At 41.4% G+C, this 14,174-nt stretch overlaps 1 protein-coding gene across 1 annotated transcript in view; it reads left to right on the top strand.

Annotated features, from left to right (window-relative positions):
* LOC109859413 (DNA-directed RNA polymerases I, II, and III subunit RPABC3) overlaps nt 1-14,174 on the top strand; it is a 39,422-nt gene continuing 25,248 nt past the window's right edge. Inside the window, exons 1-2 of the mRNA XM_020437668.1 lie at nt 1-313; nt 11,519-11,602. Of these exons, the coding sequence (XP_020293257.1) occupies nt 241-313; nt 11,519-11,602 (157 nt within the window). The 5' untranslated portion in view covers nt 1-240. The remainder of the gene's footprint in view (nt 314-11,518; nt 11,603-14,174) is intronic.

The following is a 14,174-nucleotide window of genomic DNA, read 5'->3' as shown; positions in this document are numbered from 1 at the left end:
CTCGCCGACGATCGTTATACGAGCGATTTTTCTCACGCCCTGCCCCTCACGTGCTTGATTTTTTTGGTTGCGAGTGAAAAGATAATCAACGAATTGAGTGAATTTTTCCGAGATTCGCATAAACGAACGAAAATAAAGAAAAGGGAATCTCTCGAGTGCGTGATCGGAAAGCGGATCGCACGTACCTGGGCGGTGATCTTGCACGTTCGCTATCAGAGCGCGGTACAATCGCGTAGCAACATGGCCGGGGTGCTGTTCGAGGATATTTTCAATGTGAAAGACATCGATCCCGAGGGCAAGAAATTCGACAGGGGTGAGTTTATATTGCGTATTACACGTCTTTATTCTCGGGCGTTGCTCGGCATTATCGCGCCCAACAGTAATTTCGTCGAAATAATCTGATACTGATTGTCTCGCGCACGAGCTGCTTGACCTTGTCGATAATGCCGGTAGACTCGAGCACATGATGTGACAGCTGAGAGCGCGCCGGATTTCGCCGCGAAACAACACTCGCTCGCGTTCCTCGCCCGTTCGTTTTGTTTTAAATTACAGTGAAATCGAAAAAGCAACGTTTTTTTTTTTTTTTTTCGCGTACCGGACCGATCGCGCGACCGTTTACACGACGAACGTTTGTCGAGCAAATTGCGGTGCGACGCACATCTGTGATCTCCGTCGAGCTACGCACAAACGAAATAGACAATGGAAAATTACAACTAGCACTCTCGGGAGCAAACATCCATCAATTAGTAGTTCGCAATTTCGTGCTACGGTGTCGTACGAGACCGTTGCAACACGTTGGTTAATTTTAGATAGAACCGCATTTGGTCGCTGAAATATACACATCTGTGGACTTCGGTTCACATTTTATCTCGCATTTTTTCTCTCGCGATTGCACAAACGAAGATTTCAAAAATGCTCCGCTTTCTCTTCCGAACTAGAATCTTCGAAATTTTTTTTTTTTTTTTTTTTTTCTTAAGTGGGGAGAGGAATATAATTGCGCGAGAATTAATTTGGTCGTCACAAAAAAAAATGCCTGACTCTGTGTTAAAGAGAACGTTGTGTCTCATTGCGCGGTTGAATTAATGCTCTGATAATAAGTAGAGAAAAACGCGTTAGTTTCGCGTCTCTCACTTCTGGGAGGAAAAGGATTCGTGCGTAAATACGCCTTTCCGTGCTCATCTTCAAACGACCTTGCGCAGCATTCGATATCTACGTTTTTGCCCGGTCTCTTGGTCTACAATGGAGTGGAATTTGCAGAGCGGTATAAATCGAAAGGGGGATTCGGCCATGACCGAAATTCGCCGCCTGAATATATTGAATCATTCCCTGTGTACATTCGCGTCCTTTGAATTTCGTCTCTCTCTCCGCAATGATTGTCGACTACACAGAATCTCTCGAATTACGAATTTGCGTGCGTGTTGACAAAAAAATTTGAAGTTCTTTCCTTTTCGCGTCTTATTGCAACTTCTGTTACAAATATAGACAATTCGATATAATCTTTGCACAAACACACTTGGAATATTGCGGTCGTAAAACAGTGCTCTCAAAACTTCGAGATCTTCGGTTTGCGCGTGTGCGCGTGCAAATATTCGAGCGTTTCTGTGTGTATCAAACTCTAAACAACACTCCGATTACACTACAGTGTTACACACATATTTACGCGCAAGTTTATTTTTCTCTTTTTCTACTCCCCAGTCGTATCTTTTATTATCTCGGTCGATTAAACCATCGCCATATCGACTATGTGTGTGTGTGTGTGTGTATTTCGATCATCAGAGCGAGCACAATCGCTTCCGCATGTGCGATTAGTCGAGTCTAAACAAACAAAATTAGACGACGCTCACAAACCTAACGATGAGAGCGTCACAAAAATGCGAGCGCGAGAGGAGAACGGAAGATCCCTCTCCTCTGTCTTTTTCTTTCCTCCTGAAAGTGAGGCATGGAACCGGGGTTGCGCGCGAGCGAGCGACCGACCGGTCGATGCAGCAAGGAATATGGCCCTGCACCCGCAGCAACAGTAGCGCCAAGAGCAGTACCACGAGCATTCGCGTATAATATGGCGCGACTGCGTTGCTGGGGCCGGGGAAGGAAATGGGAATCAGTGCTACGTGGGGAGCTGCGGAGCGGCCGGGAACTTGTGCGGCGCGCTCGGGTAGGGGTTGACACGGTCAAGGTCAGCCTCGGTTCTAAGGTCGCAGCAGGGGGGGATGTCATCTTAGAAAGGAGTGTGCCCGGGATACACACGCCGCGCTTCTTCCCGTTCGCGTTTTCTTTCTCGATCTCTTTCTCTTCTTTCGCGTATTTCTGGAATTTGGTTTGTTTTATTTTTTGTTTTCCCAAAAAAAATTGGGCGAAGCGAGAAGACGGTGATTTTTCTTTTGGTTTTGGTTTTTTTTTTTGAACGCGTTCTCTTTTTTCACGCTCGTTTTTTCACACACGGACGCGTCAACAACTCGAACTCGTTTCTCTTCCTTGCTCCGAACGGACGAGCTCCGCGTTTTTATTTCTTCATTACACAAACCCGCTTTGTTTTACAACCTACGCGAGAACATACACGGGATCTCGTTCGACGAGCGTGTAATTATACACAAACGTAATTGTACAAACGGGGAGCGAAGAATGATGTCTTTTATACGTGAATTAAGCCATGAAACTTAGAGAAACGTCATTATTTTTTGTCATGTTAAAAGAGCTATTGTTTGAATGTTATTATTACGTGTATAGATCCAGTCTCTCGCGGTTTTTCTTTAAATTTTTTGTTTTGTATCGCGCGTACAGCGCGATATGACTATCGTCATTATGTAAAACGTTAATCTTAATCGTATAATTCTGTATATGAGCTCTCAAATTGCGTGTTTTTATTGATTTGAGACACTTATATGCGCTACGTTTTTACGTAATATTGCGATCGGCTTCGCCAAGATTCAAATCGATGTGCTGTTATCGAAGTAATGAAACAGAGCGATAATCATGTGTGAAGGTCTGACTTTTATGCATACGAAAAATATGACGACGCGTCGTCGAGGATATCCAGCAGGTTCGTTATTATGTATGAAATCTATTATTTTCCATTCCAAGACCCAATTAACTTATTCCGCATATTAAAATGTGGAAAAATCCAGTTGTCATCCAGTTTGATGTACGTACAAATATAATGTACATATATATACATTTATATATATATATATGTATATTTTGTTTTGTTTTTTGAATATGAATTTTGTTAGTAAGCTGCGTCTTTATCTTTCAGAAATCAGAATTTTAGTAGTTTCAATTTTCTCGGTTTTTTTTTTCCAAAACGTTTCGCGTATAAATTGTTATTGTGAATACTTATGCCGGACATATCTGATTTTTAATTCACGTTGTTACAAAACGTTTTCTAAACGTTGCTTCCTCGTATATAGATATTGAAATTTATTAAGCAAAAGCTTTGTCATACACTCTTTTGTGTTTCATGTTTTGAATAATGAATTCGTGACGAGAGACCTGCGCGATATTTTCAAAAATCATACGATTATACACGTAGCAAAAGCAAATGTCTGAAGTTTGCATTGTAAATTTTTTTTACAATGCCACGTATGCGGCTGGATTAAAGTTTAGACAGTTTTTAATTAGATTCATGAAGTATTTTTTTTTTTTTTTTTTTTTTTTAAGAACATTCTAGGTACGTGTAGTTAGCGTTTTTTTTAAATCTTATTTTGAAAAGCTAAGTTTTTCGAGATTTTAAGTACACGTGCTTGGTGTTTTAGTTGACTTTTTTTTGGAAAATTACAATTTTGCGAATATATTCCAAATATACGGCGTTTTTCGACAACGATTTAGAATTAATTTTTTTTTTCACGGTAGCAGCGTGAAGCAAATGGCGAGTGCGTTCGAGAGTAGGTAAGTCACGGATGATTGGCTATCAATCAATTGGCTCAGCCAATCGCCGCGCCTCAACGGATTCGCACAGAGAGAGAGCCGGTATATCTCGCGAACCGAACGTCGTCCTTGACAGTGTCGAAATACATCGCGAGAAAAAAATGACCGATAAATTCGTAACGCGTACGAGCACGAGATCGTGTATACTCGTCGTCAGAATCGAGAACACATCGCCGGTTACCAGAGGGAGAAAACACATGTGACTGTTCCGCAATGGCGGACGCGACGATTAGCGAGCAAGAGCGCGATAAGAGGAACAAAGAAGTAAAATTTGCACACTGGAGAGATAAAGAGAGAAAGAGGAGAGAGTGGGAGAGAAAGAGAGAGAGAGAGAGAGGTGGAAGTTGCTCGCAGACGGATGAGTAGGATTTGGCCAGGGTTGGTGGGAGAAGGTGGCAGAAGGGGGAAAGTACCTGACTACCTTCAGTTTGGTGTTCAGTGTTGCTAGGCGCGATGGCCACTGTCAGTGCCAAGGCAGCAGCCGACAACCTTCTTTCGATTTGCGTGAGTCGAGTTAAAAAAACTTTTTCCACTCAATTTTTCGTCCCAAATCCATTGAGTGTCGTAAACGTCGATTCTCCTTTATCTCTTTTAATACAATTGACTTCGCTGTCTTCGTTTCTTTAGCTTGCGATGCATCTCCGGGAACGCTTTTCGCACGCGCCAGTAATCGGCGCCCGGTCGCCAAATCCGCGCCGGCACTGCCTCGCCGCCAACACTCGTATTGCGTCTGCGTCCGTGTGTAGTACGTGCAAACAAAAAAAGAACGGAGTATGGAAAAAAAATTTTACGTGAATTTTACGGGATCTATCTTCGGAATAATGTGCATTGCTCGCTTGTCAATGCTACAGTCGTCATCTAACGTCGTGAGTATTTCTCTTATAATTTTTAATTGCGTTAATATTTCGCACGGTTTTGACAAAAACTTTAGCATTGAATTTTTACTTTGTGTGTGTTCTGTATTTGATATATTATGTATGTGTATATACGATAAAAAATGTATATATTATATAAATACGTAGATATTATATATATGTATGTATATATGTATATTATAATACATAATTATTACTATATATTCATATATATTCATATATATATTCATATACATTAAAAAATCACATATATATATTATATATATTATTTATATTTATTTTCTCATAAGATTAATATTGTGCTACAATATTACAATATTTATTGTCTTGAATCTTAACATAAGATATTTTATAATATAAGAATGAGAATTTATACTCAATGTTATTTTATATGATGTAAAAATGCACGCATCTTGCATCTCTGAGATGTAATATTCTCGCAAGTTACATTACATAAATAATGCGAAAGTAACGAACAATTGAATATCATTCTCATTGTAAGTTACTTAAATTATTTAAATATTTCCGCGTTGAATTATTCATCTTAAATTGTTTCGTGTTACTTGTTAAATGATAAATATTATACGATGCACAAGTACGAACGATTTCGCGAGCGTTTCTTTGCAAGAGGGCATTTATACGTGTACGTAGCAATCTTTATGACCGTGCCACGAAAGCGGAGAAGAAAGGGAACGAAACTAACCATATATGAACGGACAAAACATTTGTTATTTGACTGTTACAATAGTCTATCTTCGCGATTGCAATCAAAATGAACGTTTCCTTATTTATGTTTCTGTGAGTCACACGCGAGCGAGCGTATCTGCTAAGTTATCTATTGGCACGTCGCATATTACGTTATTGACGTTGCATGAACGTAACGTCGGAAGAAAAATGCGGCCACTTCCATCAGTATAACGTGAATAATTGCAAAATGAACTTTTACTTGATTATCCGTGAGATATTCCTATTCGAGCGACAACTCTTGGAATGTCAACAAGTTCTGACGTCGCTTCCGAATTGCGGTGATGCTAACATCACTCGCGTGCAATATCCACTATATTGTTCGCTATCTGTAATCTATATTGCAGGATAATGGCGCGTCCCGAAAATACGCTAGTCACTTTTTTGTTTTTTTTTTGTTTTTTTTTTTTTTTTTTTTTTTTGTTTTTTTTTTTTGAGTTATTCGACACCGCCGCATCCCCTCCACATACTTCAATTCGATTCCTTATTTCTTGCACCGCAACTTCTGTTACCTATAACTTCAAAACCGCTTCATCTCCTATTGTTATCCTTTTCTCAGTATTGATGAACAGCTGACTCATCGAGATGCTTACGACACGGTTCTTGGAATATAAATAACTTTATTTCCTCGTTCGCAAGTTTGGAAGATTTTCCGGGTCTCTCAACAAGATGAATTACTTTTTACGTATTTTTTTATTTCGTTTTAAATAAAGTCGGATTCGAAAATAGTTGTTCCCGCACGACACAGCAGACACCAGCGGGTGTATCTCATTGCCCAAGAATCTAAATTATTTGTCTCTCAAAAGAAACGAACAGACTCATAAAACTGATCGGATGCTCGCAGAGAAATATGATACACCGAGAGCGCAAGCGAGCAAGACAGAGAGAGAGAGACAAAGAAACGATTCGATTATATATTTTTAAGTGTCAGGTTCCGAAACCGAAAGCATTGAAAGATTAAAAAAAAAACAGGAGAAATAATTTAGCTTGAAAAACATTTTAATTAATAAACCGAGTCAGATATGAGAAATTGTAAACAGCGAAAAAGAAGATATCGGCATCTTTGTATTAAAATTATTGTTATTATCATTTTGATGAACAATAAAACAAATCACAATTTTATTTTTATATCGATCGTTTAAATATCGGGAGAATCATCGAGATGTTCAGGAAAAGATCGCACTTTGTGTTATCCGAAATGTACTGTCTCTCTGCACGCACGCGAGAAATAGTATCAATAATCTTTATGTAACGATGTCGATCGACAAAGCGAAATGTGACAAAAATGTTAAAAGAACCGGTTGTCGCAAGCGATGATCCTGTTCGTTTTTGTATTCGATCGATACTATAAAGCTAAGAGCTGCGCGCCATTGCGGCCGCAGAGACATGACATAATTGGCGAGCATCGTTTCAGCTACATTTTTTCTTTATGCGTGGCGTGAGTCGAAAGACCGGTTCCTTACCGTTCTTGTTTCCTCGAGTGGTCGACCTTGAAACCAGCTGACAGACCGAGAAAGACGAAACGAGAAGGTAAAGGAAGATGGGGGATTGCGCAACGCTTTGAAATATCGCGATTTTCGAGATTCGTATCGACAACGATCTTTTCGATTGTTTGTTTCACGTTCGATATCGCGAACTAAGCGTTTTTTCAACTAAGCGACCTTTTTTTTCCGCGTTTCTCTCATCTTTTTCTCCGGTTCCGTCACCTCATCTCTCATTTCTCATCAATATTTGCAAAACATCTCGACACCGTCAACAGGCGTTGTTGCGTAAACTGTGGATTTTAAATATTCCAAGGAGCAACGATTCGAGTGGACTCAAAAATTTCAGAGAACAAACTGATCGCGGACGATCCGGACTCGAGCGCCGACTGTTCATCCGTCGACAAAAATCGTCGATTGAAGAAAGATCGGTGAAAAATAAAAAAAAAACCGTAGCCCGTAACTCGGAAACGAGATAACATCGGACGTGATTTTATGTATGTGAACTTTCTTATTATTTTACAACAATTCGCCTCGGAGCGAACGGAGTGAAAGATCGGTAAAAAGTTTTACGGCCGACATTCTTGAGATAAAAGGCAACGCACGTATACCACGAGACTATATAAGAGTTGCGGACAATTGATACGCGGTCATTGTTAAATATGTGTGCGAGAGGATCGGTGGAAGAAAGTTTTACGACGAAGAACATTCTCTTCTCGTGCTCTCCTTTCGATCCTTTCGCTGCGGCGCGCTTTATCTCGAGAATCGTTTCCGCTATGAAAGAGAGACGACAGTTAATTATTGGTTTATCGTTTCTCGAAAAAAGTTTCCGCGGAAAACTTGCCTCACGCTATCGACAGTTTATGTACGCGATATATGTACGTATACGTGACCGCGGATGTGTAATTCGGTTATTAATGGCCGAACGGGCACGGGGATTTCGCAAGTAATCGTCGATTTTCGAAGTCGGCCGTTACACAACATTTGAAAATGAAAGAAAGAGCAGCTTCCCTGTGTTCGCAGATCGAAAGGGAGGATAGAATAAAAAATCAAAAAAATTGCGATATTGGTGAGCCGCTCGTGTGACAGACGGAAAGGATCGAAAAAAAAAATCGAAAGCGATGGCGTTTCGGTTTCGTCAGAAACGATGGGGGAGACTATCTGTCAGCTATCATCATGGTTTCGAATGTAGAAAGACGGAGTGGCAGCAGGCAAGCACGCGGAGAGAGGAGAGAGCGATAGAGGGAGGAGGAACCGTAAGAGAGCGCCATGTTCGCCCTCTGACGCTCTTTTGAAGGTCAAGGTTTTCCGCCCTTCGCCGGCCGCCGCGCGAGAGAGGAGAACGGCGGGGCGAGAGAGCGAAGAGAACGATGGGAAGAGACAGAGACGACTATATACCGAACCCGATGGTGGGTGGCTCAGCTGCGAAAGGAATGAAGAAAAAAAGCAGTCAGTGTGTTATATAGAGTGTATATGTACGCGTGGGTGGTCGGTTTGAGGGAGAGGGTGAGCTGTAGGGCAGAGGGAGAGCCTATAGGGGGTAGGCGAGAGCCTGGTGCCCAGTATTTATAGCGCTTGCGAACCGGTCGATAACGGATAGCGACACTGCGCAGTTGGAAAACCCCCTTACATCGAAGCACAACCCACGCACGTTTATACCTCCTTTTCCCTCACGTCTTCTCTCACTGCCGCCAACCCCTTTCGTTTCATCTCTTCGTCTTTCCTTCCTCTTCCCTCTTTTCTCCTACTTCTTGTCCTTTCGTTCTGTTCCACCTTCTTGGGTTCCTTTATATTATCGGCTTGAATGTAATTTTTGCTCTGTGACGCGCGAAGTAAACATTTAATTATCTATTGTGTCGTTCGCACGTGATATAAATGTCCTTTTCCTCACTTTTTTTTTTTTTTTTTTTTTTTTAAATAAATGCGGCAGATATATCTTCGTTCGCGGTACGTACCGTACTGTATTCTTGTCACGCCTTTTGTTTTTTTCCCTCGTGTGGTTTCAGAATAAAGAATTATAATGAATGTGTTGGGGGATTAACTCGCTTCTCTTCTCTGGATTTCATAAATTTTTCTCTCGAGGAGATTTTTTTATTTTTTTAATTATATTTTTTTTTTATTATACATGAAGCGCGCACTTTTCTCTCAGACTTCTATGTATACAAATATATATTTCATTGTATAAATCTAAAAAACACATGTGCACACAATTTTCCACGTACTAGGTTTTAAAAGCAACATTTTCTTAGTGAACAACGTCGAAATGTAATCGATACGTAATAACGGCCTCTTGCTTTTACCGTGTTGAAAGTTTCCTAATTGATGCGTCAAATATCATTAAAGTCAAGCTCGCGCTTGTCACACAGCCTAGCCTAGCCGAGCTCGCACAAATGACGGTCTAATAAATTCACGTAAAAGATTACGTTGGTAATTCGTGTGAGCGAGCGCAAAGATTAAAGCGAACTAATTTGCACACTTAATAATTTAAAATGACTCTACTTTTTACCTTGTGATAACATCTCTTTATTGTCTCTCATGAGTGTCATGAGGAAGACGACGAGTTCTTGAGAAACGGTTCTGCGATATTGAAAGTCAAGGAAACAATTTTCAAACGTTACACAGAAAGATGAGGCCAAAGTTTCAATTGCGTGTTCTTTTTTTCTTTTTTTTTTTTTTTTTTTTCACGCAAACATGCAACAAGCGAAAAAGCCCACGGTTGAGAACGGATACAGCTTGAGGTAAAAAAAAAAAAAGGGAAGTAGAATGGCGAACCACACAGACGAGAGAGCGAGAACAGAACGAAAGGATAAAATCCTGTCGGGATATAGAAGGGGAGTAGAAGGACAGGTGGGGTGACAGGGGTGGGAAAAAGAACTCGTGGTAGGCGGAGTAATGCGTCATGGTTGTAATGTGGGGGTAAGTGCATTGCCATCCCTTTCGTCCTTTATCGGGGCGCATCGGGGAGGTGGCCGGCTAAAACCCTCTCTTGCTCCCAATAAACGAGGAAAAGGCAGAAGGAAGGGATGGACTCGTTTTGGTGCGACGGAGGTAGCGAAGTAGTTGGAGAAGATGAGCACCTCGGATGCATCTCGTTTTCTCGACGAATTTACGAGAGCGTAAAGGTCACCGTATATCTTCCCATCGAGGATGAGTGGTAACGTTCACGATTTGATATCACGATATGTCGTAACGACATTTGTGATAATTACAGGATCTGCTTTATCGATACGCACGAAATCTCGAATTTTGTTCCATCGATATTAATTAATTTCAACTTTTAACTCTAGTCTGATTGTCGAGAACTACCTATATGAAAATTGATACTTTCAATACTCGATCGTTAACTTACGCTATCTCCAAAAGGAGGTGAAATTCTCGAGTTCTCTTCGCATGACTATACTATATCAACATGTTTTTTCCATAAACCCTATACTCTCGAGAATCAATAATTCAAAGCAAACTGATCCGGATCGTGTGTGCAACTTGTTTTGGATCTCTCTTTTGTGTGTATGTGTGTGTGTGCGTGCGTGTGTGTGTGTTGCGAGGGAGAGCAACACTTCAACACAAATTTATTCGAGAAGTATGGAAAACCAGGCGCGGAGGTGCTGGGTTACGAAGGGAGGGCATGGCCTGATATCCTATCGTGGTCCGGAGGGAGATTCTGAGGAGGGTGGTACACCCTCCGCTCGGTGAGGACGGCTGCCTCTCTCTCTCTCTCTCTTTCTCTCTCCCCGAAGAGAGGGGAAGCAGCTCGTTGGAAAATTTACGTTGGTAGCGGATGGACTATAAAGGTCGCCGTTGCTAGTGTCTGTCTTGTTTGGCGCTGTCGCCACCGGTTTGTTCTCGTTTGTAAAAAACCGAGAGCAGATCCTAAGAGTGCTATTATTGCTCATCTCAAATCTATAACTGTGCACTTCATGGAGACTCTCTTCGAGAGAAAAAGAATGGGAGAGACGACAAAAGGGAGATGAGTTGTTTTTTTTATAGAAACATTTTATAGAAATTGAAATTAAAAATAACAAACGACACACAGATGTAGAAAGAGAAGAAGAAGAAGAAGAAGAAGGGGAGACAAGGAGGGAAGACGCGAAACAAATAGGTTAGAATAAGCTTGGGGTGAACAAAGAAACGCGTAGAGAGAGTGCGAAAGAGAGTGCGCGAGCATATGTCCGGCGGCGCGCATAGTCTCTTCCAGTCATTTCCGGTTTTCTATCGACGCAGAACTTTAGATCAACGAGTATATATATATATATTAATAAAAAGATGGCGGATCAATCTCTCTCGTGAGTAGAAAGTCAATAGTCGACAATGATGATTGCAATCGTTGCTACATTTTCGAAATAAAATTTCTTTTTTTTTTTTTTTTTAATAATTTGTCAACACAAATTTATATAAATCACATGCAAGTTACATAAGCTTAATATAAGTGTACAATATAGTTAATCGTCACGTATATGTATTTTTTAACATGTCCTCTTTCTTTTTGATTGGTTTCAGTGAGCAGACTCCATTGTGAGTCGGAATCCTTCAAAATGGATCTCATTCTGGATATTAACTGTTGGTTATATCCCATGGAGTTGGGTAAGTTCATATATTCAAACAATTGTGGTTACAGGGAGTACACACACACACACACACACACACACAAAATCAAGACGAAAGTTACCGCATAACATTGCGCGAATTTTCCCTGTGTGCTATTCACTTTGACGAAAGACATTTTGTCCACACTACTAAAGCTCGATCGATTCTTGTTTTGTGTATCTTTTGTCGCTTCAGAGCGTCGAATCAAGAGCCTTGACGTTACTGCCGAGTTGTGTGTTGTTAAGAAAAGAAGTAAATTAATAAGAGAGAATTTTTTTCTGTTTGCGATTAGAGTTTCAATTTGATTTATAATCCATTGTTAATCTAACATCATTGAAAAATCATTCGAAAAATTGTAAATTTGTAATTTTGTCAGTCGAAACATTTCACGCCACTAGAAGAAGACCCAGTTCAAGGATCGAAACGTCTGGCATCACAAATAAAGAATTTGTTCACCATACACGTACACCAAGTATTTTTTTTTTTTTTTTTTTTTTTTTACCTCACGTATCGACCTATATCTAACACACCCCATTAAGAATTTTTCCTGTTGGAAAAACAGTTTTATACTGTTAGAAAAAAACTGATTAAAACTGATTAAATAAAATTTGTCTTAAATTCGTATAATTTGCCGATTATTTCTATTATCCGTTTAGAACATTCTCTGTTTTTCTCGAATCACTTTCGGGTGATTCATTCTGTATTGACTCTTTCGTAAAAACAAACAAAAAAGAATAAACAAGAGTTTTATACCGGTTTTAATCCGCCATCTTTTTGAAATCATTCATCCGGATGTATCAAAGACACGATGACGTGTGATTTACCGTAGAAGCTAGCCATCTTTGACGAGCACGTGGCTTGTCGCAAAGCTACGTAGTCGTTGATGCTGCCTCGTCCCGGCACTTCACCAATAGGATCACGCGCCGACCGAGAGCCCGACTTCGAGATTCGTCTTAGCTCCGCCCTGGATTACCGATGCGACTGTGACGATTGGCAAAGTTCGGCCAAACACTAAGGGCAGCAATGTTGTTTTTGTGACGCCGTAATATATCTATCGCGTCTATTAAAATGATCGCTTCTCAGAAAGTTTCTTAAAAAAAGTCATTTGTTTTTTTTTTGTTAGGCCGAACCGAATTGGTCATTTGTAAAATCGAATTATTTGTTGTTACATGATATGTGTATATATGTATATATTCAACATTTCAATAACAAGCTTATCATTATGAAAGATACATTGTTGGCTCGTCCACAAGACAGTGTTCCGTGAGAATAGCCATTGTTACTCGTTGCACACACATTATTCTGGAATTAGATAAAAAAAAATCATATATACCTTCAATATTCCTTCGATATAGATAACTAGATAGGGGGACGGCCGTATAAATACACGAATACGTATATGCGTATATACATATATGCGTATATACATATATATACATATATATAACACGTATATGCACGGAAAGAGTGGAGCACAAGGTCCAGGCAGGCGAGTCTCTCCGCTGTATTGACGCGCAACGTTTAGGCTTGCGCGAGATGACGCAATCTCTCCCACTATAATGTTTTCTCTCTCTCTCTCTCTCTTTCTCTCCCTTCCTCCCTCCGTTTCCTCTCACGCTCCCCTCGTTCCGCTAGCTCAGCTGCGCCCCCCACTTTGGCGCCCTCTTCCGCAGGCGCAGATCCCTCGGCACGCACCTCGCCTCTCGCGTTGCCCCGCAAGTTCAATGCCAAGGTCAACACGACGCGCAGCCGTATCGGTCGCGAGCGCGCGCGAGACTCGGTTGTGTCCTCGAGGAGGCGGCGAGTCGCGTCCAAGCTCGCTTGTCCGCTCCGTGTGTCCGTACATCCCTTTTTCCGCATAAGCGCAGTAATCTACTTATCGTCGTTTGATGACGAGGAAGCGCGTTGTTGTTCCGCGTTTCGTTGTTTCGCCGTTTTCTCCGCATGTAATAAATTTGTTTTTTTCTCCATTTTTCTCACTTGACTTAACGAGAGTCGCGAAAGGACAGCAGTACGCGTATACACACAAACGCGCACACACATACACACATACACTCGGCGCAAACCGGGTTACGTACGCGACGAACACGATCCGGAGTGCTGTGGATGAGTTTCGCAGGTGCGACACCGCTCTTCTGTATTCGAACGTGGCCTAACGTCTCTCTCGATAACGAGCGGAGCGGACATTTTGAATATGTGACGACGAAGCGCGCGCGGGCACCGCGTTTTCGAGGGGGAACTTGACCGAATACAGCCGGCGCGACGACATATGTCGCACGTTTCTCTGACGGTAGAAATATATCGGGCGTTTCAAGTGCAAGACAGATCGTCCAAGGTTTGCGCGAGAATTATATTTTTTGAGGGGTTCTCTTTCTTTATACCTCTTCGTTTATTTTACACGCTGTCGTCATCGACGGAATAGACGCGTGGGCGTCAACGAGGAGAGGGATGAGGGGGTCGGGAGAAGGAGGATAGATAGTGCGCAGCAGCAATCGAGAGTGTCGATTTGTGATTTCGTGAATCTTCGGCTCTCGGGCGGAGAGTCGAACGACAAGGTCGCGTACGTAAC

The sequence above is a fragment of the Pseudomyrmex gracilis genome, unplaced genomic scaffold (assembly GCF_002006095.1).
Source record: "Pseudomyrmex gracilis isolate BER0280 unplaced genomic scaffold, ASM200609v1 scaffold_7, whole genome shotgun sequence".
In the NCBI taxonomy this organism is placed as follows: Eukaryota; Metazoa; Arthropoda; class Insecta; order Hymenoptera; family Formicidae; genus Pseudomyrmex; species Pseudomyrmex gracilis.
Note: the sequence above shows the minus strand (reverse complement) of the source record. Positions and strands in the feature narration are given on the sequence as shown.